The sequence below is a fragment of the Stegodyphus dumicola genome, chromosome 2 (assembly GCF_044657685.1).
Source record: "Stegodyphus dumicola isolate Sdum_Otavi_A_Nest chromosome 2, ASM4465768v1".
NCBI classification, from domain to species: Eukaryota; Metazoa; Arthropoda; class Arachnida; order Araneae; family Eresidae; genus Stegodyphus; species Stegodyphus dumicola.
Window position 1 is genome coordinate 40,557,130 of NC_140769.1, and position 26,862 is coordinate 40,583,991.

The window sequence follows — 26,862 nt, forward strand, 5'->3', positions numbered from 1 at the left end:
TCCCGACAACCCAAAGTCCCGACACGGTCGAAATCCCGACAGGGTCAAAATCCCGACAAGCCAGAATCCCGACAGGGTCAGAATCCCGAGTGTCCAGAATCCCGACAGGGTTGAAATCCCGACTGTCCAAAATCCAGACAATTTAATATCTAAATACAAACAATCAATTTAGCTTAATAAAATACAATTTTTAACTAACTATTACATATTACTAATTAAAAGTTTAAATCAAAAAATCATAAAAATTATGTCATTACTTAAAATAATTTTTAACAAATTGAAATGACCGTTAAAATTTGAAATGAAGATTTATAAAATTATTTTTATTAAGAAAAAGAAAACATCACTTACACATGCAAACGACCTATTTACAGTGACACATTGTGAGCGATAGCACGAAGATATTCCATCACAGGTCGATTATCACGATCGTCCACAACAGTCATAATTCTCCTTTCTCTGTCATCATCTACCTTCCTACGTTTTGGTTGTTGTTCTTCGCGAAGAATGCATTCAACTTGGTATTCCACATGCTCCTGTTCTTTTTGAAATCCTTCTATGATGTTATAAACGCCAACATGGCCCGTCCAATTAAGGTCTCCCATCTTCTGTGCCAATCCTCGACAGCATTTTGAGTGCGCGGAGCATTTATAGCTGCCTTTTCTAGATCACTAATGATTCTAGAAGGCCTCAGTTCAATATTAATTTCTTCAGCGAAATCAATTAAATCTTGGAATAATCTTTTGTAATTTTCTTCAGATTTGCTAGTCATCAAAGCATATGCTAGTTGCAGCTGTGGAAGTATGTTAAGGGGTCATTAGGCCTTATTGGGATTTCGCCCGTGTCGGTATTTTGACATTGTCGGGATACTGGACAATCGGGATTTTGACCCTGTCGGGATTTTGGTTTGTCGGGATTTTGGCTTGTCGGGATTTCGGCTGTCGGGATTATGTCCGAATACCGTTTCACAATGGTGCACACAGGTACATTCCGATGACCTCCCAGACCACGTGACTTACGAATAACTCTTATAAACAAACAAGCTCATTCTTCCTCTTCATAGAAGAAATTCAGGAAAATCTAGAATACTTAAATTATAAAACCGAAGACATTAAACAAATGACTAGGAGAAAGAAACGGAGAAGCTTTTAAACTTCCTCTATTTCTTATCACTTTACCAAAAACTCAGGAATCCAAATCAATCTACCAAGGCAAATATCTATGTGGACTCAAAGTTAATATTGAAGAATATAAAGGGAGGCAAGGCTCCTTTCAATGTTTTAAATGTCAGAGTGGTAACCATGAATTTAGAGACTGCCCTGACAAAAATAATAAAGAGAAACTTCTTTGTGTAAACTGTGGCCAAAATAACACCTCCAGTTTTAAAGGGTGTAGTAAATTCCCTAAACCCAAGGAGGATAAACAAAAAAAGTATCAAAGCCGCATAATAGAAGGAAAAACATACGCCCAAGACTCTTGCTACTGGCACTTTTAGTGAAACCATTAGTGAAGCGAAGAAAATCTTCTCGGACTTGGCTGAGCCAACACCTTCTTAAACACAAGCCTTTCTACTGAAGGCTCGTAGTTTAGTGACGTCACAAACTGTTGGCCTTCTCGATGGGGTGCGAAAAATCGCCCCTACACCAAGGCCATCTAGATGGCATTAGCAAGTTAGGGGAAATTCGTCCTTGGTCGTGAGAAGGCGCGTGAACCATGTCGCCTTAATTTGATACTGATATTTTTTTTTCGATTTCAATCATGCCTTTAAAGTGCTGTGTGCCGTTATGCCGAGAAAGTTATTGTGACGGTTCTAAAGTATCAGTATGTAGATTTCCTAAGCAACAAGATGTATTACATAGATGGTTAAAATCGATACCGCGAGAAAATTTTACCATTTGGAAGTATTCTCGGGTAAATTAAGCCTAATTTGAAATTTAAATTTATTAAGGTATTTGCTTCTACATTTAAAAAGAATGGATATGTTAATATTAAGGAATTTCATTTTTATAGAATACATTGTGTATAATATTGTGTAATTACGTATCGATTAGTATAATTATGTATTGAATTGTATGGTTAATAATTATATATCAAATTGCATGCTAAATATTCACTTACTTTTTAAAATGTCTAATTTTTAACTTTTTGATTAATTTTATAACTTGGAACTTTTAACTTCATACGTATATGGCAGCAAATGAAATTATTTAGATTAATATTTAATATAGTATTTTGTTTTTAAAAGTTTTTCTAAAGAAACTGTGAAGGCAATAAATATGCTTATGGTTTTTAAAATTGTAATATAAAGTGCACAGTTTGAAGTAAAACAAGAAATAATTTAAATTCCTAATGCATGAAAATTCAAATATTATTAAAACTTATGTCACTAAGAATTCTTTTCTTCCCCTCCCCCCTTCCCGAGTGGGAGACAAACACACATATGCTTGCTATTACCTGTTTTGTTAAAATATAAATTGCATTACTAGAAATCCTACTTTTATTACTTTAAAATTAGTAATTAGGTAATTATAGTAATCTGAGTGAGCTTTCATCATGTCTAAAAATGTTAAGCTACCTGATAATTTAACAGTTGTGATTAAAGAAAATAGTATATATTTTCTCCAGACAAGCACAGAATTTGTGAAAATAATAAAAGGTTCAGTCATTATCCATGATGATCTGCAAGTGGAAGCATATCTTAGAGATATTCCATTAACAAAAATTAGTAACCATGAATTCCTTTTAAAAATTAATGATGTGCATAATCTTTGTTCATTGCTTAAAGAAGTTGCAAAAATTAAAGGTGATAATAATAAAAAAAGCTTTAAAAATTTATTATTTGTAACTCAAGGCCTTCGGAAATTAGAAAAAAAAATGACCTTGAACATAAAAAGAAAGTACTTCAGTTTATATTTGAGCAGCTGACATTACTCGTTTCTGCATAAAAATAGGTATAGTTCTGATCTGTTAATATTATCAAGTTTGATGTTTTCAATTTCTCCACATAGCTATAAATTTTTAAAAAATAGTGCATATGTTACTTTGCCACATCCTTCTACATTGAAAAGACTGTATTGAATACAATGTTGATCCTAAAGTGGAGCAAACTCCTGAAAATTTCCTGAATTATGCTAAGGAAAAAATCCGCTTTTTAGACGAAAACGATAATATGTCACTTTAATGGTTGAAGAAATTCACATTAAGCCATTCTTAGATTTCAAAGGTGAAAATATAATAGGAATGTAGCAAAATATAATTGTGAAAACGCTACTAATTCTGCTTGTGTTTTTATGCTGCAGAGTATTAGATCTTCATATAAGGATGTTATAAGTATTGTCCCAGTAAAATCATTATCAGCGCAATTTTTGCATGGATATATTGTGAAAATAATAAAAGGTTTAGAAAATTTAGGGTTTTCGTGTAACATGTGTGCTTATAAATCCACCCTGCTAAAATTTTAAAACTTCTAATATCCTTAAAAATATTTCTCCATATCCTTTTTATATATTTTTTATGCAGTTAAGTGACTTGAATATTATTAGTATGGAGGGAGATTTCAACATTACCTTACTGTTACTTATCAAAAGTCAACCAGTACTTTAAAGCATTATTTTAACTGTAAACATACAATATAAGATCATAGAAAAATTAATAATATATAATATATTTTGTGCAAAGGAAAATGTTTCCAATAATATCCGCTAATGAATTGATGATTGAAAAATGAATTGAAAATATATATTTTCAATATATATATAAAGCAAAAAACGAAAAATAATATGTATCTACATCATTAGAAAATACCCTCCTGTTAGTAAAGCTTTAAAAACAAATATACTTTAAAGGAAGATAGTAGGTCAACAACGGCGATTGTCAGCCGCCAGTTTGTGACGTCACGATCTCGTAGTTGGGCTTCTATTTAAGAAGGTGTGGGCTGAGCGCATCTCAGTTATCAAAAACGCTGGCTTCGTCCAGATAGTACAACACCCATTTGGGCGTAATATACAATCTGAAAATTTTCAAGTTTTTTTTGTTGTATTTTTTACTATTTAGAAGTTTTCAGGGTTTTTTATAGTCCAAAGGGGCAATTTGCCCAGAACAACTATTAATTTCGTTTCGGCACTTTGCGTTGGCTCACTATAAATGTCGGTTTACTTTTCAATTTGTTGCCACCAAATATTATAGCCCTAATTATATTTAAAGAAATTAAGTAATGAAGAATCTGCATAAATATATGTATGTTTCTCGTATTGTGATAAAACAACTGTAGCTAGAACCATCAAATTTTGAAAAACGCACATTTCCGTCCGAATACGGGCATCTGGAAGCCCAAATTTGGAATTTGTTTTATTATCTACTTCATATTTTGTTTAACTTTGAGAGTTTTTGATTAACAAACTCAACGATTTCAAAGCGAGCAATGGCAAAATTGTACGGAAAATAATTATCTTCAGGGCGCGACACTGTATATCGGAAATTCTAAAGATTTGTTCATTTTAAAATTATTTTGCGATATTGCTGTTGAAGTGAAATCGATGGTTCAAGTGCGAAGAACGTGATATTTAATAAATAAAGGCAACACATGAAACGTTAAAAAAGTCTCTTTGGGAGCAATGTAACGTTTGAAAGCAAAGCTTTAATTTTATTATTATTATTATACTTTTCTTCTTTTTACATTTAATAAAACATCTTGCATATCATATCAAAATACATAACCACATTACATTCCTCTCTTGTAAGGTGCGTAGAGTTTTTTTCCCCTTTGCTTTGTTTACAAGTTTGTTCAACTAATCCATTTGAGCTTGAAAGTTTTGATAAAATAAAGAATTTGTCCGTTTGTATGTGTATGTATTTTGCATAATGTACGAACTAACAGACTCAAAGTTACTAAATACTAAAGGCGAAACATACATTGATCAAACGGTAAAGGTGTTTTCAAAATTAGGTTTAAGTTTTTTTTTTTTTTTTTTTTTTTTTTTTTTTTTTTTTTTTTAATTTAATGTTAAAACGACTTTGCTTATCGATAATTCTTCTCTCAACGAACAAACTTAATTTTACTATTTGCATCAGCGTTTATTCCAAATTTTTATGGAATTTATTGATTTTGGGCGATATTTTTGCCCACTTTTCCTGTAACCAAACTGATTTTTTAAAATTCCTGTAAACTGTAAACTGATTTTGAAATTTCGGTAACCAAACATGTATCTGTTGTAAGAATTTGAACTTTTCTCAGAGTATACAAAAAATTCTTTGCCCTCCTCTAATAGAATGAAAAAGTGGTATTTTTATTTAAAGGTTTTACGTAAGGTATTTTATCAAAAAAATCTTCTGAGGCCTTTAGATGCAAATTGCTCTCTGATAAGATAATTTGATGATTTTTGGTGATTTTATAAAGTGTGCCCATATTTATGAGAAACCCTGCATATTAAACCCCTAAAAATTTTCTTTTCTACAATATCTAGAATCCTTTTTTTTAATTAAATGTGATTCCCGGCTATGCATCTGTCCTAATAAGCACCATACCCATATTAATAAGCGCGGATAAGCTTGAATTCAGTGTTTATTGGTTTTGAATTATTATAGCACAGTTTAACATGGTCACAATTAACACAGCAGCTTACATGAAACTCTATCTTATCACAATGAACTGTTTGATTTCGTTATTGATTTCTTCTGCTCATTAACTCTGAATTTCGGTTGCCCATAAAATCAGATTTAGTCCACTATAGTGTAGAGAAGATAAAAGACTGGAAATTTACGAAAAGACAAAATAAAGAAAAATACATTCTAAGATCCTAATGTTTATTCAGCTGTATTGAAATTATTAAAAATTAATACAGCCTGTGAGGCATACTTCGTAATATACGTAAATCCGAGAGTTTAAGTTTATTGCAGTTTTTGTCCAAAAATGTGGTAGTTGACTCCATCATTTCTTTCAAGACATCCGAAGCTTCTTTTCCACACTTCTTATCAGCTTCATCAAAAGTACATTTGAAGTTTCCTTTTAGTTTCCTGAAACGATAAGGTTACTTTTAAGTTGCAAATATATTTTGAAAATGGTGAATCAATCATTTTTCGTAGAATCTAGCTGTAAATAATAATAATAAGCTGCAGTCTTACCTAAAATTCATAACCTTTAAAAAAATTGAAGTAAATTTTATTGCATCAGACTCATTTAAACAACTTCAGTGACAATAAAATTAAGTAACAGTAAAATAATGGGCCATAAATGATAGAAATCTCTCTGTAATACATATTTTGTATATGGAAATTTGAAAATATTAGTACAATATTTATTATACGGTGTAATTTTATAATATTACATTCAAGGACTTTTTATTACTTGCTCCACCTTTTGGCACTAAACAGAAAGGAGGAGATGCCCCGTGGTGGACGTTTAAAAGGAAACTATCTCGTATTCATGTTACACATGGTACAACCCACGAAAAGGTTCATGCATCCAGCCCGTTCGCGGGACTTGAACCCCAGACTAAACTGCCAGTGAGTGGCCGAAGGAAAAAACTACTACTTTATATGAAATTCGTTTTAACCCAGATGTTGTTATTTCAAAGGCAGACATAGGTGGACAGATAGTCATCCTATACAAAAACACTTACAAAAGCTAAGCTATTAAATGAAGGTCCATGTAATTTGATCCATAATGATTTTTCACTAAAGAGCTCTCAAAAATTAAAACTTAGATTTAATTAATCTTTCCAAATCCTTCCGTCTAACTGTAAAATTTCTCTTACCTAACTTAATGCAAATTAATGTTCTTCCAAATGTTATAAAAGTGGTATTGTGTTCCGCCTCACTATCGAATTTTGACACTTTCTTTTACCATTAGACACCAGGTCTTACTTTCTAAAATTAGAAAGTGCCGGAGCCCTATGGAAAATTGTCAGGAAAAAAAAGAATAAATAAATAAATAAAATACTTAAAACTTAAATAATTAAACCAAAATTAAAAGAAATGTAAAGAGATAAATAGAAATTAAATAAATTATTAAATTAATTACAAATAATTAAATAAAAAATAAATTATCGGACATCGTCTTATTGGAGGCTCTGGTTGGAATTACAGTTTCACTCAGAAACTAAAAAGTAGTTCAGGAAACTAAAAGTAGTTCAGTAGTATTAGGATAGGAAATTTTAAGGGAAAAGTGTAGAGGAGGTAAGGGAAATAAAGAGGGAAATTTTAATAATTTAAGGGAAATTATAGTCGATAATTATAGTCGGCAAGCGCAAATTTTCCCTGAATACGATTCGAGAGAATAAATGTAAGACTCCTCTGTTCAAGCGACATTAGTGGTCCCCGCGTTTGATTACATCCTTCAAAAAGTACATGAATATAACTATACCTTGGTAAATTAACAACTGTTTTCCAAGCCGAGGTTCTGGCGATCAATATGGTCGCCAGGGAGCTCTTAGCTAAAAATACAGTTGATAAGTATATATATATTCTCTCTGACAGCCAATCAGCCATCCTTGCCCTGGCTAATCGTGTCAAGTTACAAAACTGTGTTTTGAACTGTACTCAAGATCTCAATTCTCTGGCTCAGGCCCATAATACCATTAGTTTAGTCTGGGTCCCAGGTCATTGTGATTTTGCTGGAAATGAACTAGCTGACAAAGTAGCTAAAAATGCTTCGCAACTACCAATGTCTGGCCCAGAACCATTTTACCCAGTTTCATATCAAACTATTAAAAAAGAAGTAAGAAGCTGGATAAAGAACAAACATGATGATATATGGTTTAAACTACCAGACTGTGCTCATTCTAAATTGGTTCTCAGTACACTTAACTTATCAGGTAAACTCATACACCTCAGTAGAAGTAACTTACGCCAGGTAATTCAAATTGTTACCGGACATGCTTATCTGGCTAAGCATCTCCACAAATGTGGTCTTGTCGAATCTCCTCTCTGCCCAGCTTGTGGAGAAGAAGAGGAAACACCTTTTCACTTTCTGGGACGATGTCCGGTGTTTTCTGTCCCTAGAAACAAATTCCTTGGGTTTCCCTATATTACCTTTGATCAAGCCCTTCTATACAAAGGGCTTTCTGGCAGAATAGGGTTTCTGATGTATACTGAACACCTACAGGTAAGGTGAATTTGAAACCACAAGAAACAAGCATTAAGACGCCCTGTGAGTTCTTTTTTTTTTTTTTTTTTTTTTTTTTTAGAAAAGAAACTATGCAGAGATTTCTCTCTCATAGCTGTGTTTTGGAATATAATTTGAAAATAGATATCAAATCTTTATACACTACCTGGCCATTTGGCTTGAGAAAGTACCTCTGCCCTCCTTATTTAATTTTTTTTTGGGGGGGGGACTCGCCATTGCACTCTTGTTTGGTCAAGAATTTGCGTTTGTTGGTTTGGGAGGGATTGAATCGGCTCTTCATCCAATAGGGAAGTTTTCACGATCCAATCGACATCCTAACTTAGAGATGGGATCTTTTGGTGATACTATAGATTTGGTGTCAGTTTGGGATCTTATCTATTTATTTATTACTTACCTTTTACGGGAATTACCATTTAAATCCCTTGATTTAAATGATCAAATGGCGGAAGAGTAATGGGCAATATTGCCTAAACTCTTTTCCTTCTTTTCATAAGGAGGAAGCGCCATTAAATGTTATGTTATATTCATGTTTTGTTAATAGAAAGCTCAATTAGCTTTGCTCCTTTTCTTAAAGGGGCTTTCTCAAATTTTTTGTATGTTGCTATCGCATCAGCATATGCTTCTTATGCATCATTTTCATTTCTGCAACTGAAGAAGAATTTCTGTTTAACCTTGGAAACCAGTCCGCAAATTTATACAACTTATCTTGATTTTTACTTCTTTAGTATATAAGGTATTTCTCCCGCCTTCCTAGCGTGCCTTCGTGATGTAGTGGTTCTGCACTCTGGGCCGGTTTTCCAGAGGTCCGTGGTTTGATATCCGGCGAAAGCGATTGCTCATTTTTCATCTCTCCGGCTTTTCCAATTAACCTAATGCCTCTACAAGTACAATTAATATTTTTCTGTTTATTAAACTTCTCTGGTTTCATGAATTTCTGTGCATTCCACAGAAAATTCAAATCCTACCTCTTATTTAAGATTCCATTGCACTTAATTAAATTTATTTTAAAAGAATTATACAAATCTACGTCATAAATTATTACAACTATTCCTATGCCACTAATAACTAATATTCCACGGCGAATGGTTAAAATAGTTACTGTGAAATATATGTACCATAGATACTTTCACCTGTTTAAAGTAACTTGCATACATATTTTCGAAGAGAATCATCACAAATAACAACCAAATATTAATGAAAATGACTTATAATTTAGTTATGAACTGATATGCTTACACAAATAAGGATTTCATCTAACAATAATACTTACGCACAAAGGTTCTTATCAAGGTCATCTATCATGTCAAAATCAAATAATTCTCCACATTTCTTATCGACTTCTTTCTTGTGTTTACTTAGACACTTGGCATTATTTAAATATTCTGAAAAATAAACAACAAACAGGAATAATATATAGTAATCTAGTCTGAAATGGCAACTCTTATTACCCCAAAGGCCGTTAGCCCAGAAGGGCTATTAATTTCGTTTTGGCATTTTGCGTTGGTTCACTATAAATGTTGGTTACTTTTCAAATTGTTGCCATCAAATATTAGAACCCTGTATTAAATTTAAAAAAATTAAATAACGATTTCAAAGCGAGAAATGGCAACATTGCACGGACAAAAACATTTTTATTTCCAGCGCGCGGAACTGTTGTGTATCGTAAATTCTAAAGATATGCTCCTTTTAAAATTATTTTGCAATATTGATGTTGAACTGAATTTTACGATTTAAGTCCGAAGATCATGATATGTAATAAATAAAGGTAACACACAAAACGCTAAAAAAACTCCCCTTTGGGCGTAGTGTAAAATCTGAAAGGTTTCAGACTTTTATATGTGTATTTTTTACATTAATTTCCATGAATTTCAATTTCTAAAGCTATATATTAGGAAATGCGAAAACTATATTAAGAAATGCAAACTGTTTTACGTTCGTATTTCCTAATTAGTAGAGCTGTTATCAGAATTACTCGGGATTTGTATTAAGTGAATCAGTTGTTTTTTAGGGAAAATTAAATTTGGACTTAAATGATGAAATATAATACGTAATTGAATACTTTATATTGTACAGAAGGCTATTAAATTAATATATTCCACTACGCATGACATCTACATTAATCTAAATGTGCGACAAATGTTCAGCCTATAGAGACTAATGGAATTAAACTGCGTACAGTATACAGATCTGTAGCAATCCCTAAACGTATAATATCTTTGTTGTTGCGAAGTTTAGTTTTCTCAGGTTGGCAACAAGAAAAAAATAAATAAATCATTTTGCTTTGATATTGTAATCTTAACGTCTTCTTTTATCATTGTGAATTAAAATAGGCTTAATTCCTTCTGGATTTAAGTTCATTAAGTTATTAAATTAGCCCATCTATTTACATAACGTCCACATAACAGATCTAGTATTCTTTGCTTACTTTGGGAACTATTGTTTAACATGAAAACACTGGTTTTTCAAAAATATCTTCAGTTGAATACAAATAGAATATGCATTTCGTTTTACGTAAATAGACAGCAAGCTTAGTTTAATTTTAGTATATTAAATACATATACAAACTTTATGTTTTATGACAGTAATTTTGTTATTAACAATTAATTAGTCCAAAGGGATTTGAATCCCGAAGGACTATTAGTTTCGTTTTGGCATTTTGCGTCGGACGGATAAATGTCGGTTCACTTTTCAAACTGTTGCCATAAAATGTTAGAGTCCTGCATTATATTTGAAGAAATTAAATAATGAAAATCTGCGTAAATGTATGTATATTTCTCACATTGTCATAAAATAACGGTACATAGAGTCATCGAATTTTGAATAACGTAATCCTCCAACGAATATGAGCATGTGGAAGACCAAATTTGAAATTTGAAATTTGTTTTATGATCGATTTCCTATTTTTTAAAACTTTGACGAATTTTTGATTAACAAACTCAAGGATTTCAAAGCGAGCAATGGCAACGTTGTGCAGAAAAAACATTTTTATCTCCAGCGCGTGTCTCTGTATCGGAAATTCTAAAGATATGCTCGTTTTAAAACTATTTTGCGATATTGCTGTTGCACTGGATCTTATGGTTTAAGTGCGAGGAACATGATATTTAATAAAGAAAGGTAACACACAAAATGTTAAAAAACGACCCTTTGGACGTAATTTAAAATCTGAAACATTTCAGATTTTTTTTTTAATTATTACTTTTGAATTAAAATAATGCAATAAAAATTTGACGCATGGTTTATTATATAAAAAACACTTTTTCTTTATTTTGTGGAAAGAAGAGTGTGTACGTATTGCTTTGAAGATACAAAATTATATTATATTTTTATTGGATATTATTTTTATTGGGGACAAATGTTATAGGAATAAAAATATAATATATTTTTAGATATTATATATTTGTAGAAGTAAGCAAAGGAAAGCGCAAGTTCTTCTTAATGTATTATTAAATAAGCGTTTTGCAAATAACACACAAAAATAGCATTTGGTGGCAACATCCTGTTATTTATGTTGCAGTATATTTTTTATACATGCTATATTATTTCTTTAAAAATAATGCATGGTGATGGAATTTCATAGCAATATCTGTAAAGAGAAATTTGAGGCTAATATAGAATAATGTGTGTGATAAATATTCATTGTAACACATTTTACAATTGTTGCCCATCATAAATTTTTAAACCACTGCAAAATTTGCTTTTGACATTTAATTTTACTGTTCCTGAAAGAGCCATTGGGTGAAAAACAGGTAATAGTAAATTAAAATCAAGAAAAGGAAGAACTGACGAAAGGTACAAAGCGAATGCTATCATCTAGGAATGAAAGACATCCTTTAGGCTGAAAGGTATACTTTAATTTTATAACAGTTATTTTAATTTCGAAACCCTTTTCTATTAATTCTTGTTCCCACTTACAACTCCTTACCAGAATGAGGTTTCAGAATAGCTTTGAATGCAAATGAGTTAGAAGTTATATTTAAGGAAGGTTCGACTTACTTCGATAGAGAGTGCTAGGAGTCCTTAGTAGCGCGTGTTTGCCTTCAGTCACTCTTGAAGCTGTTACGCTTGTCAGTATTATACGTGCCTAATGATATTTTCCGTCTAGTTTAATTTAAGGGCCAACTAGGTTAGATATTTGCGTTTAGCTTCGGCTAAGTCTTCTTTAGCTAATTAAAGTTTAGTTTCTTATTTCTTAATCTGAGTTAAAGCCTGAGTAGAGGCTTCCTGTAAGACCGAGAAGAGGCCGATTGTTATTCCTATTTAAGTGAATAAAAGGGTGTTTTAAACCTTCTCGAGTCTATGTATTTAGTTGTTTAAACTCTGCGATAAGTCCCTACATAGTTCACTAGGGTCTTCAACGTTTCATCTGAGACCAGGAGTTACGAACCCTAAGTCTTCTTATACCTAATAAAAAACTTCTCAACATTGTTTAATGTATGAATGATTTAAATTCTAATCTATGCTACTTTTTATAAGATCAGTATAGACCGTTCATATATAGATCATATATAGATAAGTTCTTACTCTGATTTAATTTTTCATCACTACATCGCACTGCTTCTTTTCTGTTATCGTTTGCTGTTTCGTTTCGTTACCTTCTCTCTGTCCCTGTCTCTTAACTGGCATGGTTGCTCGTAAGCTGTATTACAATTAAGTTCACCAAAATTTCTAGATTTCGCTTTCTGTTTGTGTGCGTGTCTGGTATATTTAGTTTGAGCTTTAAAAGGCTACGATATTCATTCGTTAAAAGCTTATTAACTAAAAGAAACATTAGCCAAATAACGTTGTTTTGAATGTAATAACAATTAACATTTTTTGAGAATCTGCACTTGAAGCTGTAAAAACGAAGAACAGTTTTGAAAGAAAGCCCATAAACTAACTAAAACTTGGGGGTCTTTGAAGTGTTTGATCAATGGGCTGACCATTGCAGTATAAAGAGTGTCCCAAAATTAACGCAAGATTTGAATTAAATAAAAAACACAATTTTTTTCTTTAAATCGATATTTTTTATTGAATCGTAAAGTACACAGGATAGGCTTATGTATGGAATAACACATCGGGCAAATGGCCTCCACAGCTTTGCTATCACATACTCCCTATTTTGTCGAAATTTTCCATGACCATTTTGCATAAATGTGGCTGAATTTCGTTGATGCAGGGTTAAATTTTCTTCTTCAGTGAACGCATGCTTGTGGGTCTGTAGGCATAAATCTTTGATTTCAAACAGCACGATAAACAAAAATCTAATGGTGTGAAATCACACGATCTAGGGGACCGATTCTCATCACCGAAACGAGAGAGAACGGCCAGGAAATGTTTCATGCAGTAATTGAATTGTTTCACGGATTATATGGCATTTGGCACCGTCTTGTTGAAACCACATGTCGTCCACATCAGTATCATCCAATTCAGGCATAAATAACTGTGTTATCGTGTCGCTATATCGAGCAACAGTAACATTTATTGCTTGACTAGCTTTATGGTCCAATGATGGCTCCAGCCCCAAATCCGCACCCAACAGTGACATGATGAGGATTCATTTGTTTTTCGACAATCACAGTGGGTTCTTTGAACCCCAAATGCAGCAATATTGACGATTAACAAAGCCATCAAGGTGAAAATGGCTTCATCGAAATTTACGAACTGTGGCTGCCAGACTTTCATTGTTTTAACAAAGCCATCAAGGTGAAAATGGCTTCATCGAAATTTACGAACTGTGGCTGCCAGACTTTCATTGTTTTTGAGATATTTTTCAACAATGAAAACACGTTGTACTATTATGCAATTCTTCTTTTCTACTAACCGTAAACTATCAGCTAACAAATGGCTTTTTTTAATAGGGTTGCCAAAACTTTACTGCACGAATAGTGGCAAATTAAAATCTTGCGTTAATTTTTGGGCACCCTTTAAGAGCTTATGGAAGGAAAGCTCTAATTATGTGCATGGAGAATAACAACTTTCAAATGAAATAAAATTTATCTGAGCAAAAAGAAAATTAAAAGGATTCCTTTATTTAGAACTCATAAAGCAGGAATGTAAAGTTCCTTTTGTTTGATCAAAGTTCTGGTAAAGAAGTTGTTGAATTCCTCACACATTTTGGTACTAAAATAAACGTCGAGGAACCTAGTGAACTTATTAGCGACGTATCGCTGAGTCCAAACAATTAGAAAGTTGGTTCAAGAAGGGTTAACTACCCTTTATTTCAAATAAAATAAGATGAACAGTCAATACCTTTCTTCGGACTTACAACATAGCCTCCACTTGCGCTTAACCTTTAAGAGACGGGGCAGTTTGGAAAGATTTCACTTAAAAAGACGGAAAATCCAAATGCATTTCCACCCCCTTTCTGCCTTTGTTAATTTTCAGATAAGAGACTAGGGAATAAAGTAAAAGAATTTGTTGAATTTGTTCTATTTTCTGATGTTTCTTTTCCTTAAACTAGAGAAACATATTATGGTGAGATTTCGTAGCTAAATAATTGTCGTATGTTGGAATATTAACTTTTGACATTGCATCATAATGAAAATACGCCTTAGCAGCAAATGCACGCCTATAATCAGTTCGTAGTTTATTCAGTTTTTATTTGTTTTCTGAATTTATTTTAGAATTACATGTACTAATTAACATTTTAAATTTATACTCGAAAATTTTGTTTAACTATTTGTTTCTCGTATAAATTGGCAGTTCGCTTTTATTTGTTTCCAAGCATTGTGTAACAGTGTTATGTACTAATCGCTTTTATTTTCAAGCTTAAGTTTTGCTTATTATTTCAGTTTTGATCTGTAATTGAAGTTTTTAATTTCCTTTTTTTGTTTTGTTGTTTAAAGTTGGTTGTAAGTTTAAACTGTAACTTTTGTAAACTTTAAATTTAGGTTAGGTCGCTTTAAAAGTTTTCTTGAGTTGAAGTTGTTTAATTTTAATTTGAGTTTAGGGACTTAAGATTTTTGGTTTTTGTATCTTGTTGTTTTGACCTTTAAGGTTGTTTAACTTTTAACTTTAATTATTTTAAAGCCTTGTTGCTGCACTTTTGGTGTGCTATTTTTTTTTTCTCTTAACCTTAAGTAATTTAATTTTTTATCCCTCTTTCCATTAAAGTTAAACGAATACATATTTTCTGACTGGCGATAGGAAAAATCTATTGTAATTGTAATTCAATATGGATAATATGTGTGTACACTTTAATTGCTGCTGAAGAAACAATTTATATAGTGCTGACATTTTTTAATGAATTATATTGTTGTGTAATTAGTAGTTTCATTTTTAATTTCCCAAAGTCATTTTTGTGTTAACTTGGTTCAGAAAATTTTCACCCCTTGCCGTCGGCTTGGATTTCATTCTTGAAAGCCTTATCAGAGGAGTTACTGCACCCCAAAAATTCTTTTCACCCAAACGAAAAACCATATGTGCGGGGGACGTGTTGGATGGTTACACCGTATGGTGTTTCCCGAAAAAGAGGACCCTGTTTGCTGGACAGGCGAGCATGGAGAGGTTCCACAGCATATTTTATGGAGGGGAAAATATTCGTTGGGTTAGAAGCTCTGCATGGTCGACTGGGACCTCGAGCGAGGCTAGATTATACCCCCTTGTTTTTGTCTGCGGATTTGTTGACAGATTTGGTGTGCCTTGGAAGCTGAATGGATGAATGGAGATAACTGGCTATTCTGGTAGTCGGGAAACCCCTTCCCGTGAAGATTTCTCGGTTCGAGTTGCAGGTTTTTGGCTTCCTGCTGATCCCCATCTACGCCAAATTTTCAAAAAATGCGCCAGCTATTAAAGTGCATGCGCAGTGTTTTTCTCGGGGGAGACGAGGAAACCATTTTGAATGCCACGTTTGTTTTTTTGAAGGAAGGGACCAAGGAGACTTTTTTTTTTAATTTTTCGAGGACTTCTAAGATGCAGAGCGGGGACCAGCAGACCGTGATTCTGAGTAGACGAAGAGATTAAACAGCTTACCCCGAAGGAAGCAGTTGTAGCACCAGACTTGCAGAATGGCCAGCGTTTTGGTGATGAACGCAGTCCTGCCGGTTGGAAGCGGCTGTGAGGCGGAGAGCCAGGCGTCCGAAAGTGTTGCACATTATTAATTCTGATTGTTTTTCTTTTACAGAAACCTCTACCGACGAAATTGTTATTTCTAGCTCGCGTCGCCTGTACCAAGTACCCAAAATATTGTTTGATGCCTTCGAAAGGTGAAATTGTTAAATTTGTAAGCAGGTATGTCTTTTAAATTGTTTCTTCAGATTTAAGGCATACCTGCCGCCACCCTTGTTAAAAATGTAAAGTATTCATACAAATTTGCTCATTAATAAACGTTAGATTGATTTTACCTACTTAGCCTTGTAATTGTTGTAGTTAATTCTTTACACTGGACCTTAGTCATAGAATGGTTTTAGCCTACACAACGCATATACCTGAAATTTAGAATTGTTTGCATATTTTGTTTTTATGTTACACTATGATAACTACTCATATACTATGTTATGTGATTGATACAATATTAGTTGAAATGTTCTGTTATGTTACCCATATACATACCGTTACCTACCACAAAATCTGGTATGAACTTTGATAAGAGTAATTACACAGTAATGATGTTCAGTAGTAAATAATAGGTATGAATTTATATTATGCTATAATGATATAACAACAGCTTATATTTATATATCAAACAAATCCCGTTGTATTTTTCTTATATTAGTTTTGTTTATTTTTTTCATTAGTATTCTTATTCAGTTTAATTTATTAATTTTTCCCCACATTGTATCGTTATTTCATCTTTCAACTACATTATTATTCATTGTTCTTTCTTGCAGTTTTGTGATAAAAGCTTTTTTTTTTTTTTTAAACTATTTTCCTTTATTTTAAAAACATATTTTATTGATTATATTTGCATTGCATAGCACTCCATTGCATTTTGCATGTTTCAAACAGCAATAGTAAATACAAAAATTACAATAAAAAGAGGAAATATAAAGAAAAAATACATTTTTAATGACACTGAAAAGTTGGTGAAATTGCTAAGATTAATAATGTAAAATTGCTAAGACTTCACTGCTGAGGGAAACGAAAGAGAATTTACGAAACCCCACAGTTAGGAGTCGCGAATATCATCTCGCATAAGTGGCAAGGGAGGTTATTCGGACAATGACTATCTCCGCACCCTGAAGGATGGGGGGGGGAGGGGAATTCGCTGGCCGATATTTCGGCCGTCTTTTTAAGACACTGCAGCTCTAGCCGATTCTTAGGCCACCCGTCTTTTAAAGGTTAAACTGAAAATAAGAAATACGAACTAACTGTAACTAACTAAGAGATTTAATCGAAGCTAACACAAATCCAATATAGTGGCCTTTAATCTGAACTAGCTGGGGCATATCAAAAGGCTCATAATATACGGCCGAGAGTAACAGCTTCGAGAGATTTAGCCCGAAGGCAAACGTGCGCTACTCAGGATTCCTAGCTCTTTCTCACGAAGCAAGTTGAACCTTCATTAAATACCACTTCTTACTCATTTGCATTTAACACGATTTTAAAAACTCATTCTGGTAGGGAGTTGTAAGTTGAAAGAAAGAGCGATAGGAAAGTAAAATTCAATTAAAATAACTGCTATAAACTTAAAATATACCTTATAAAGTCTTCAAAATGTTGATAGACCAAAACTTTACATTGCGCATAACAAAATGCTTTCACATTACAATAAAATTATCTTATATTAGAAATTGAAAAAGGAAACAATTTGTAATAAAAACTCCCATTATAATTAAAAGTTCAGCTTACTCTTCCTGAGGTCATCATTCTGGTCACAGATCCTGAGCAATGTGTCATATTGATCTTTGAAATACTGATAGAAATGGTTTTCTGAGTGACCAGGGCATTTCTTTGCAGAATGCACTAAGCATTTCATAAAAGGCTTCGTTTCCCTATATTTTCAGATGAGAGAGGTTATGTAAGTAAAACAAAAGGTAACATAATAAATATTTGCACATTTAGTCAGTACTTTCAGAGTTTCAAGAACAGATCTATAATTCATAAATCTATTTAGGATTTACTTTGGCTAACAGTATTTTGATATTTCTGCTACTTTGCGTAATGCTTATACACTTCATTTATTTATGCATAGAAATAATGATAGTTTGTTACTAACTTTGAGAAAAACGTAAATGCGATTTTTGTTTTTAAATTTGGTGACTTTGACAACCTCTGAAAACCATTGTTATGTTTAGGAATTTAGTGAAATTAAAGATTTTCGGTTTTTGTTTGATGTGATTATAGCAAAGCACGTTAGGGCTATCTGCCTAAAGGAAGGGATGCTTTCACTGAGGGTTTCATAAGGGAAATGGGACCGTAGCCACGATACAGTTGAGGAAAACTACGAAAACGCGCATGAAGCCATTAAAACGCATGAACACGCATGAAACGAATCAAATCCTGGTCGAACTCTCAGTATTCAGCGACTTTACCGCTCGGCCGCTAGATCAAAGATCGTACTCGTTTTGTGTTGGCCGAAATATTGAATGTACTATAAAATTTCTTTGCTCTATACCTATTGTTGTACGTTTATATGTATTTACCAAGAATGGCCAATTAGCATGTACTTATCAATAAACTGTTAACAAGTTATTATTACCTTATTATTCTTTTTTCGCTGAACTTTTATAGTTCGTCCCGGTTTAAAGTTTTAGCGTAGGCTGCAAGGGAATTTTTTTTTTTTTTTCGGTGGTCGTTGTAATCATGTGAAACTTCAATACAAGCTAGTTTCCTTTAAAGAAATCCTCACAGAAGGCATTCTTTCCCTTAAGCAGATTGTTTTGTATACCCTTCCTGTGTGTATTGTCTACTTCACAATTTATTGAACATAGCTTGAGTAAGCTCCCTGTTCCGAGTCAGGACAGTTCATGTTTCCAAAGCAAGTAAAGAGGAATATAAGTCCTGATAAGGGGAAAAAAAAATAATAAATAAAAAATTCATCTCCAGCGCACGAGACTGTGTATCGGAAATTCTAAAAGTATGTTGTTTTTATATATTTTGTGATATTGCTGTTGAATTAAATTTTATGTGTTTTAAGTGAGAAGAACATGATATTTAATAAAGGTAACACACAAAACGTTAAAAAAACGACCTTTTAGGCGTAATGTAAAATCTGAAAGCTATCAGATTTTTACTTTTTATTTTTATAATTTTATACTTGCTTTCGAATTTAATAATATTGTATACAATACTCTTTCTTTCTTTCTTTTTATCCCAAAGAGCGTTAGCCCAGAAGGGCTATTAACTTCGTTTTGGCATTTTGTGTTGAATCACTATAAATATCCGTTTCACTTTTCAAATTTTTGCCACCCAATATTATATACCGGCGTTATATTTAAAGAAATTAAACAATGAATAATCGTCATAAATGTATGTATATTTCTCGCATTGTATTCATGCAACGGTACCTAGGGCCATCAAATTTTGAATAATGTAATTCTCCACCGAATATGGGTATCTGAAAGCCCGAATTTGGAATTTGTTTTATTATCGATTTCCTATTTTGTAACACTTTAACGAATTTTTGATTAACAACTCAACGGCAATGGTAACACTGCAAGGGAAAAAATATTCCTAGCGCGCGAGACTGTGTATCAGAAATTTTAAAGATATGCTCTTTTAAATATTTTGTGATATTGCTGTTGAATTGAATTTTATGGTTTAAATGTGAAGAACATGATATTTAATAAATAAAGGTGACACATGAAACGTTAGAAAACGCCCCTTTGGGCATAATATAAAACCCGAAAACTTTCAGAATTTTTTTTTTTTTTTTAATATTTCTGTTGAAAAAATGAAAAATAATCATTTTAAAGTGTAGTGGTGGTACTAAAGGTTTTCAGTTTTTGTTTAGATGATACGCGTTAGTTAAAAGGTTGAGAACCGCTGGCCTAGAGGTTCGAGGCTATAACTGACGCTCGTGGAGCTATTTAAGGGTGAATAAGTTTTGTTTTTCTTTTTTCTTCCACGTTTACGAATACTTATCTGTAGATAGTGCATTAGGAATGCATTTAAGTTGATATATTTCAGCTGGCTTACGGACTATAATTTTGAGACTCCCTTATTTAAGAATCATAATATAAGATGAGGGGCGGATAGGACAAGGAAAGTTTCTTTTGAAGAAGAGAAGCAACTCATTTTGTTGAATAAAACCATGAATTTTCTTCTATTTAAACTGATGCCGCCGAATGAGGGGATATTTTACTCATAACTATGTTAAAATGAATTTTGCGACTACTGTATTAGGAGTTAGTCTTGATTCACTAGTTCTGGTGCCAAATTCAAGTATATATTCAAAATGCTAACCACCACTTATTATCTTATTTTCTTTCCGAAAGGAAAATGAAATATTTGTTTCTAATTACAGTTACTTAAAGTAAACTCCCTCTTGCGTCACGTGTGACCTCAAATATAAGCAGACTTGATTATTTAAGATGACTGTCATAGCTATGGATGATATTAATATAAATTTAAACTTATTTAAACTATTAAAACACTAATTATATTAGAAACTCAGAAGAATATAGAAAATCCTGTTAATGTAACATGAGAGAGCTATAAAAACATTTTATCATTTATCTTTATTATATTTGCCAACTAAGCAAGAAGTATGAAATTAATTCTAAAAAATCATATTTCTTTCTGCATAATTTTAGTGTTTATAACTGTTGACAAGAAAAAGAGAAAACTCACCCGCATTTTTTGTCTAGTGCTTCTTCATTTTCTTCATAACCAATATCTTCTTTAGTCACATCGACAAGATGAGCGCAAGTAAACAACCCGACTAGAGGGCAGAACTCCTCATCTTGCGCTGCTACACATGACAGCGCTAGGAGACATGGCATAATATAAAATGATCTATAGAATGTTTAATTTTCTAACGGTGAAGCAAAAAATAAATTAAAAGTTTCCATTAAATCCAATAAAGCTTAAATGCATAAAAAGAAGGTACATAAACAATACGCTAGATAATACCAAAAGTACGGTGCAATAAAATGTACCAACAGCAGTTACCATTACTAAGATAATTCCTAAGATAATTTACTGGACTAACTGCTTTTTTAAAACAAAGTAATATATAAAAACAAAAATGTGTTTTAACCTGTCCCGCGCTATCGCTGCAAGATTGAAGTAAATTAAACATAAGGCATCCACAATTAAATTAAATTGTAATCAAACCAAGATAATTCCCTATTATGTTAATAATTGAAGCCGTGGATAAAGAGTCTAACATTGTGACTAAACATAATCAAAATTAATATAAGAATTCATCAGTAGAATAAACCCAAGAAATAAAAATGCAAACTGGTAATCGAAATAAAAACTACGAATTAATCTCCTTTGTCTGAAACCTTTATTCAGAACTCACCAAGAGAAAATTAATTAAAGCTTCATTAAAGTCGATTAATGTGACTCGAATACATGCTTCGTTCTTCTGAATCATTTGAGATCAAAAACCGATAAAAGATTGATTTAAATTTCAATAAAACACTTAAATTCAATTAAAACTGACAGACCGAATCTCAAATATATTCAGAATTTTCCCGACATGTATTTGATCACTTAGAAAAAAGAGAAAATGAGTAAAAAATACTACATTATGCAAAACTGAGTACTATAAAAACAAAATTTTTTAACGATACATTAAAATGCAAATCAGACTTTCAAAAGGTGTGGTGTGGTGTATTTAATTATGGCAAAGTACACTAGGGCAATCTGCCTAAGGGGAGGGATGCCTTCGTGGAGGACTTTCTAAGGAAAACTGTCTCGTATACACGTTACACACGGGGAAAACCACGAAAACACCCATGCAGCCAGCCCGTTCGCGGGATTCGAACCTCGGACCGAACTACCAGTGTTCAGCGACGTTACCGCTCGGCCGCTGGTGGGCCAGACTTTCAAAAGGAATTACAAATTAATGAGTAAGATGATTAACTTTAAATTAAATTGTCATTTAAACAAAACTCAAAGAATGTAGTATTTTTTTGTAGCATAATGTAGTGTAATGTAGAATATTTTTATTCATTTTCTCTTTTTCTAAGTAATTCAGTACGTGGAAGGAAAATTCTGAATTGCGAATTCACCATTATGTCTCGGTAAAGATTTGCGGATCTGGAGATTAGCTACACATGTTTTACATTTTATTTTATCAATTGAAATAAAGTTATAGAATCAGATGCGGTGTATGTAAATTACATCTACAACTCCCTCTCTTTATCTCGCATTCAAACAAAAGTTAAGATAACTAAACGAAACAAAGGTAAAGGTAAGTAAGTATTCACTCAGTTTACACTTAAGCAAAGAAGTTAGCAATTTGAGCATTAGAACAAACAAACTTAATTTTGATATCATGTGCATTTACACTACCACGAATAAATTTAATTTTAATGCCTGTATGTTTATTCTCATTAGGTAGGCACTCAATGTATGTTCATTGTTCTTAAATATTGAGATTCTTTTATTAACAACGATTTCACAAATTACAGATTTCAGCTACACTAAATCTCGAAGTCCTAAAGCAATAGGCTTACCAGGGGCCGAGCGGTAAAGTAGCTGAACACTCATAGTTCGGATTCGCCGGGATTCGGTCAGAGGTTGGCTGCATGGTTGTTTTCTTGGTTTTTCCCATGTGTAACGTATATACGAGCCATATTTCCTTAGAATGCTCTCCACTAAGGCATCCTTCCCTTAGGCAAATGGCCCTTGAGTTCTTTGCCGTAATCAAATTAACCAAACCAAACCTAAGGCAATAACTTTAGTTCCCACTTACGCTATGCAGTTTGGCTTTCTAAAAGACCATAATACAGGAACTCCAAATGAATCCAGATATAAATCCAAATGAACGAGTTGTAATATGGCAAATCCAGATAACAATTATGATGCAAATGAGCAAGAAATAATTAAGGATCTTTCAGACTGTGAGGCTATGCATTTACTATGATCTATGTACATGTCTGATACAATAATGTGAAAACAGTATCAGCATGGAATTGCTGCGCATAACTGACATCAATTGTTGATCGAATGCTCGGTTTTGCGCACTGGGATATGTGCTTCAAGTGCTTCTTTTAGTAAAAGTTTAACTAATTAAAGCATTATGGATGTTTTATATTTTCTTTATGCATGTTTTGAAGTAGAAAGTTAGATTTACCTTTTTAGCATCTTTTCATCCAGGCTGTTGAGACATTTTAATGAAACTAACTACCTGGTTCTAAAAAATGTTTGCTTGACTTATACGTCTATCGGGAGATTGAATAAATTCTCGCAATTAACCCAGAGATGGTAGTAGTTGTATTGTGAAGCTTAGTGGAGAGCGACCCGAGACGTATTTAACAGTAGAGACATTAGGCTTTTAGATGTGAGTGGAGTGAAAAAACATTAGGTTTGTGACTTGCGAGTGGAGTGAAAAATATACCTATGGGGGTACTTGACTTGAACATGTCGGGTTTTGTACGTACAAAACAGAATTTGCTTGAAGTTTTATTCTTCTGCATTCATCTTAAGAAATATTCTGTGGTAAATCATACTTTGATAGTGGAAGCTTATGAAGAACATGCTGTGTCAGAAACAATGGGAAGAGATTGGTTTCGACGAATCAAAGACGATTTTGAGTTGAGTGACGTAATGTGTCCTGGTCTGCCGAAAACGTTAGAGGATGATGGACAACTAGAGGAATTACTGGAAGAGGATTCATCTCTGTTCTACAGTTATACAGCTGTCTGAAACACTAAAGATTATGCTGTACATCTGGAGGAATCATGTCTGTGTGGTGAACCATGAGCTGTTGCAACCGGGTCAAACGGCAATTGCTGAAGGCTAGGAAGAACAATTGCTCCATTTGAACCGCACACTTAAAAAAACAAACGCCGACAATACGCTCAGGGAGATGATAAAGCAATTCTGGTTCATGGCAACGCCAAACCACATGTTGAAAACCGAGTGAAGGAAACCTTGAAGGGAACTTCGATAAAATATTTTACTGCATCGACCATATTCACCAGACATCACCCCTAGCGATTAATATTTGTTTCAATCCATGCATCAAGGCCTTTTAGTACAACACTTCACGTCTTATAAAGATCTGGAGAACTGGCTCTATGAGTGGATCACCTCAAAAGAAACGATTTTTTTTTTTATCGCGGAATCCATTTGTTACCCGAAAAGCGGGAAAAAATTGTAGCTGCCGAAGTACCCACTACTACCAGTAAATTATCTTATACCTTTCTATTAAGATAAACTTGTGTTTTCTGTAAACAAACAGCTAGAACTAATTCAGTACCCAACAGAATCAGTATTTATGGAAATAAAACTTTTAATCATCCTTTTCGAATACTCTCTGTTACGATAAATTTATATTAAAATCATATTTCCGAGGCACAGATTCAGTCAAAATAGAAGCAGTGCACTTTTAGAAACTGTTACCATACTTCTCGAACAGTCGATATCATCGGGAAACAAACTGTATCTCAAAATGCTTACTGACTACAAGAGACTTGAGTTTAAAGAGTGCAGTTCAGATCATCCGAATAAAAGGCATAATTAGGTGCATTGTAAAGTGACTTCTACTTGCATTTCTTATCAAATTTTAAATTACTTTCTAATGAAAGGAAATGATAGAAAAATAATAATTCTCTAGTATTTAAGCTTATTTAAGTCGAATAAACGAACAGTTTAAAGTACTTTCATTGCGTATCGAATCAAAGATTATTTTCCCTTTATAACACTTATGATACAATTTAACATCGAAAGGATACATTTAGTAGTTCTCAATAAGCAATATGAAATTCCACTTACTGCGCTAATTATATAATGATACTTGGAATACAAGGTGAGAATAATGTAATATATAATAAACTAAATTTAGAGAAGTTAAACACATTACAAATTCTTTTTACAGTAAAGGAATGCTTCCCTTGGGTAATTTCTAACGCACCTGCTTCATGTGAATATGACAAATCAAAAATCGAAATAAGGTACTATCCATATAAACTATAAAAAAGGAAAACTAAATGGGCTACAACTGATAATGGTTTAAGATGTGGAAAATTGGGGGGACTATATTGAAGCGCATCCGAAATAAAAAATTAAAAATCGACCCCTGGTTAATGCATAGTGGTTGGCATAATTTTACGTATACTAAAGTTACGTGAAGCAAATTTTATGAAAACTGTCAGCAATGCCAGGCAATTGAAAATATCTTACCCATTGCCGCAACTGCTAAAGCAACATAAAGTAGCATCTTGAAAGCAAAACTACAACTATCAGATCGAAGAAGGTTTGAACTGCGATGTGTAGAATGCTAAATCAGAAAATAGCGTTAAATAGAATTTTATCATAAGCTACACAAATCAATCTAAGCAAAATGATTCCCATGGGAAATTAAAGAAATTCGTACCTGCCGCGTAAGATAAATCTCTTAAATTTAGTTTAATCTCGGAAAACATGTGTTTGAAACACGTGCTTGAACCAACTGAAAAGATTATGTAATCTTACATTTTACATAGTTGACTAGCGCGCCAGAACTTTAGGTTTTTTAAAAGCTGGATATGTCTGATCTTACATAAATGCAATTTGGATTATGACATGTACCCATTATCTGTGTCATATCTGTGTTACTGAATTTATTATAATCGCTAATTCAGAATAGCAGTTTTTAATAGCATAATATTATTAAAAAAATAGAAAAAGAAAAGCTTCACCCAATTTGAAAAATACAAATGAGTTAAAGTTCTCAGATGTTAACTTATATAAATTATTAGATTAAAATGAAATTTCATCATGTTCTTGGCATATAAATTTCACTTTAACACTTAAAAATATTTGAGCAAAGTTGTAAAGAGAAGTCGGATAGTTTAAGAACTAATCCTGGAGAAACCAATGATATGAAACATAAAATCGTCATATATTTTAAACCAAGCTGTTCAAAAATTGCAAATTCCCACCAGAGGCCGAGCGGTAAAGTCGCTGAACACTGATAGTCGCGGTCCGAGGTTCGAATCCCCCGAACGGGCTGGCCGCATGGGTGTTTTCGTTGGTTTTCCAACGAATGTGTAACGTGTTTACCAGACAGTTTCTCTTAGAAAGCGAGGTACCCTTTCTAAGAGGGTATCCCTCCCCTTAGGCAGATTGCCTCCGAGGCTTTGCCGTAATCACATAAAACAAACTAATCAAAATTGCAAAATCAGTCAGAAGGAAAGCAATATTTTCTGCTATATTATTTCTCGCAAATTCTTGCTAGTGAAGGTTTGTTTAATTATTTAATAATAAGAATACTTAATTATTCAAGATAAAGATGTGGATTTATTTTATGGGACTGTTTGCAGACTAAGCTAGAGACACAAATTTCACTTAAATAACATTGCTTTCTATTTTGCCAGGAAACGAAATCATTAAACTTTAAATAACAAATGCCTTCAAGAAGTTTTCTTTGAAGTGCTAAAAAAAGTACACAAGTATATAATCTCAACATTGAACAATTATCATAAACAATTGACAAAGCTTATTGCATGCAAGGTAATCCTCAACAGTTTATTTCCTTCCACCAATTAATGTAAAAATTTAATAGCGATACATGCTAGAACTATGAAACATACAATAAAAAATCTGATGTTTACACCACATGACTTCCTTGCACGGAATATTAAATTATACGCATTTTTTCTTGCATTTCATTTAAACTTATTGGATTGAATTAAATCTACATTGTTGATAGCGCATAAACC

General features: G+C 32.9%; 1 protein-coding gene across 1 annotated transcript; it reads right to left on the reverse strand.

Moving 5' to 3' along the window:
- Positions 1 to 5,781: 5,781 nt before the first annotated feature.
- LOC118183712 (uncharacterized) lies at positions 5,782 to 25,500 on the reverse strand. Its single transcript, XM_035353304.2, has 5 exons — positions 25,343 to 25,500; positions 20,834 to 20,969; positions 17,891 to 18,033; positions 9,393 to 9,504; positions 5,782 to 6,012 (listed from the first exon to the last, which is right to left on the reverse strand). The coding sequence occupies exons 1-5, from the start codon at positions 25,377 to 25,379 to the stop codon at positions 5,832 to 5,834; spliced, it is 609 nt and encodes a 202-aa protein (XP_035209195.1). The 5' UTR covers positions 25,380 to 25,500; the 3' UTR covers positions 5,782 to 5,831.
- Positions 25,501 to 26,862: the final 1,362 nt, after the last annotated feature.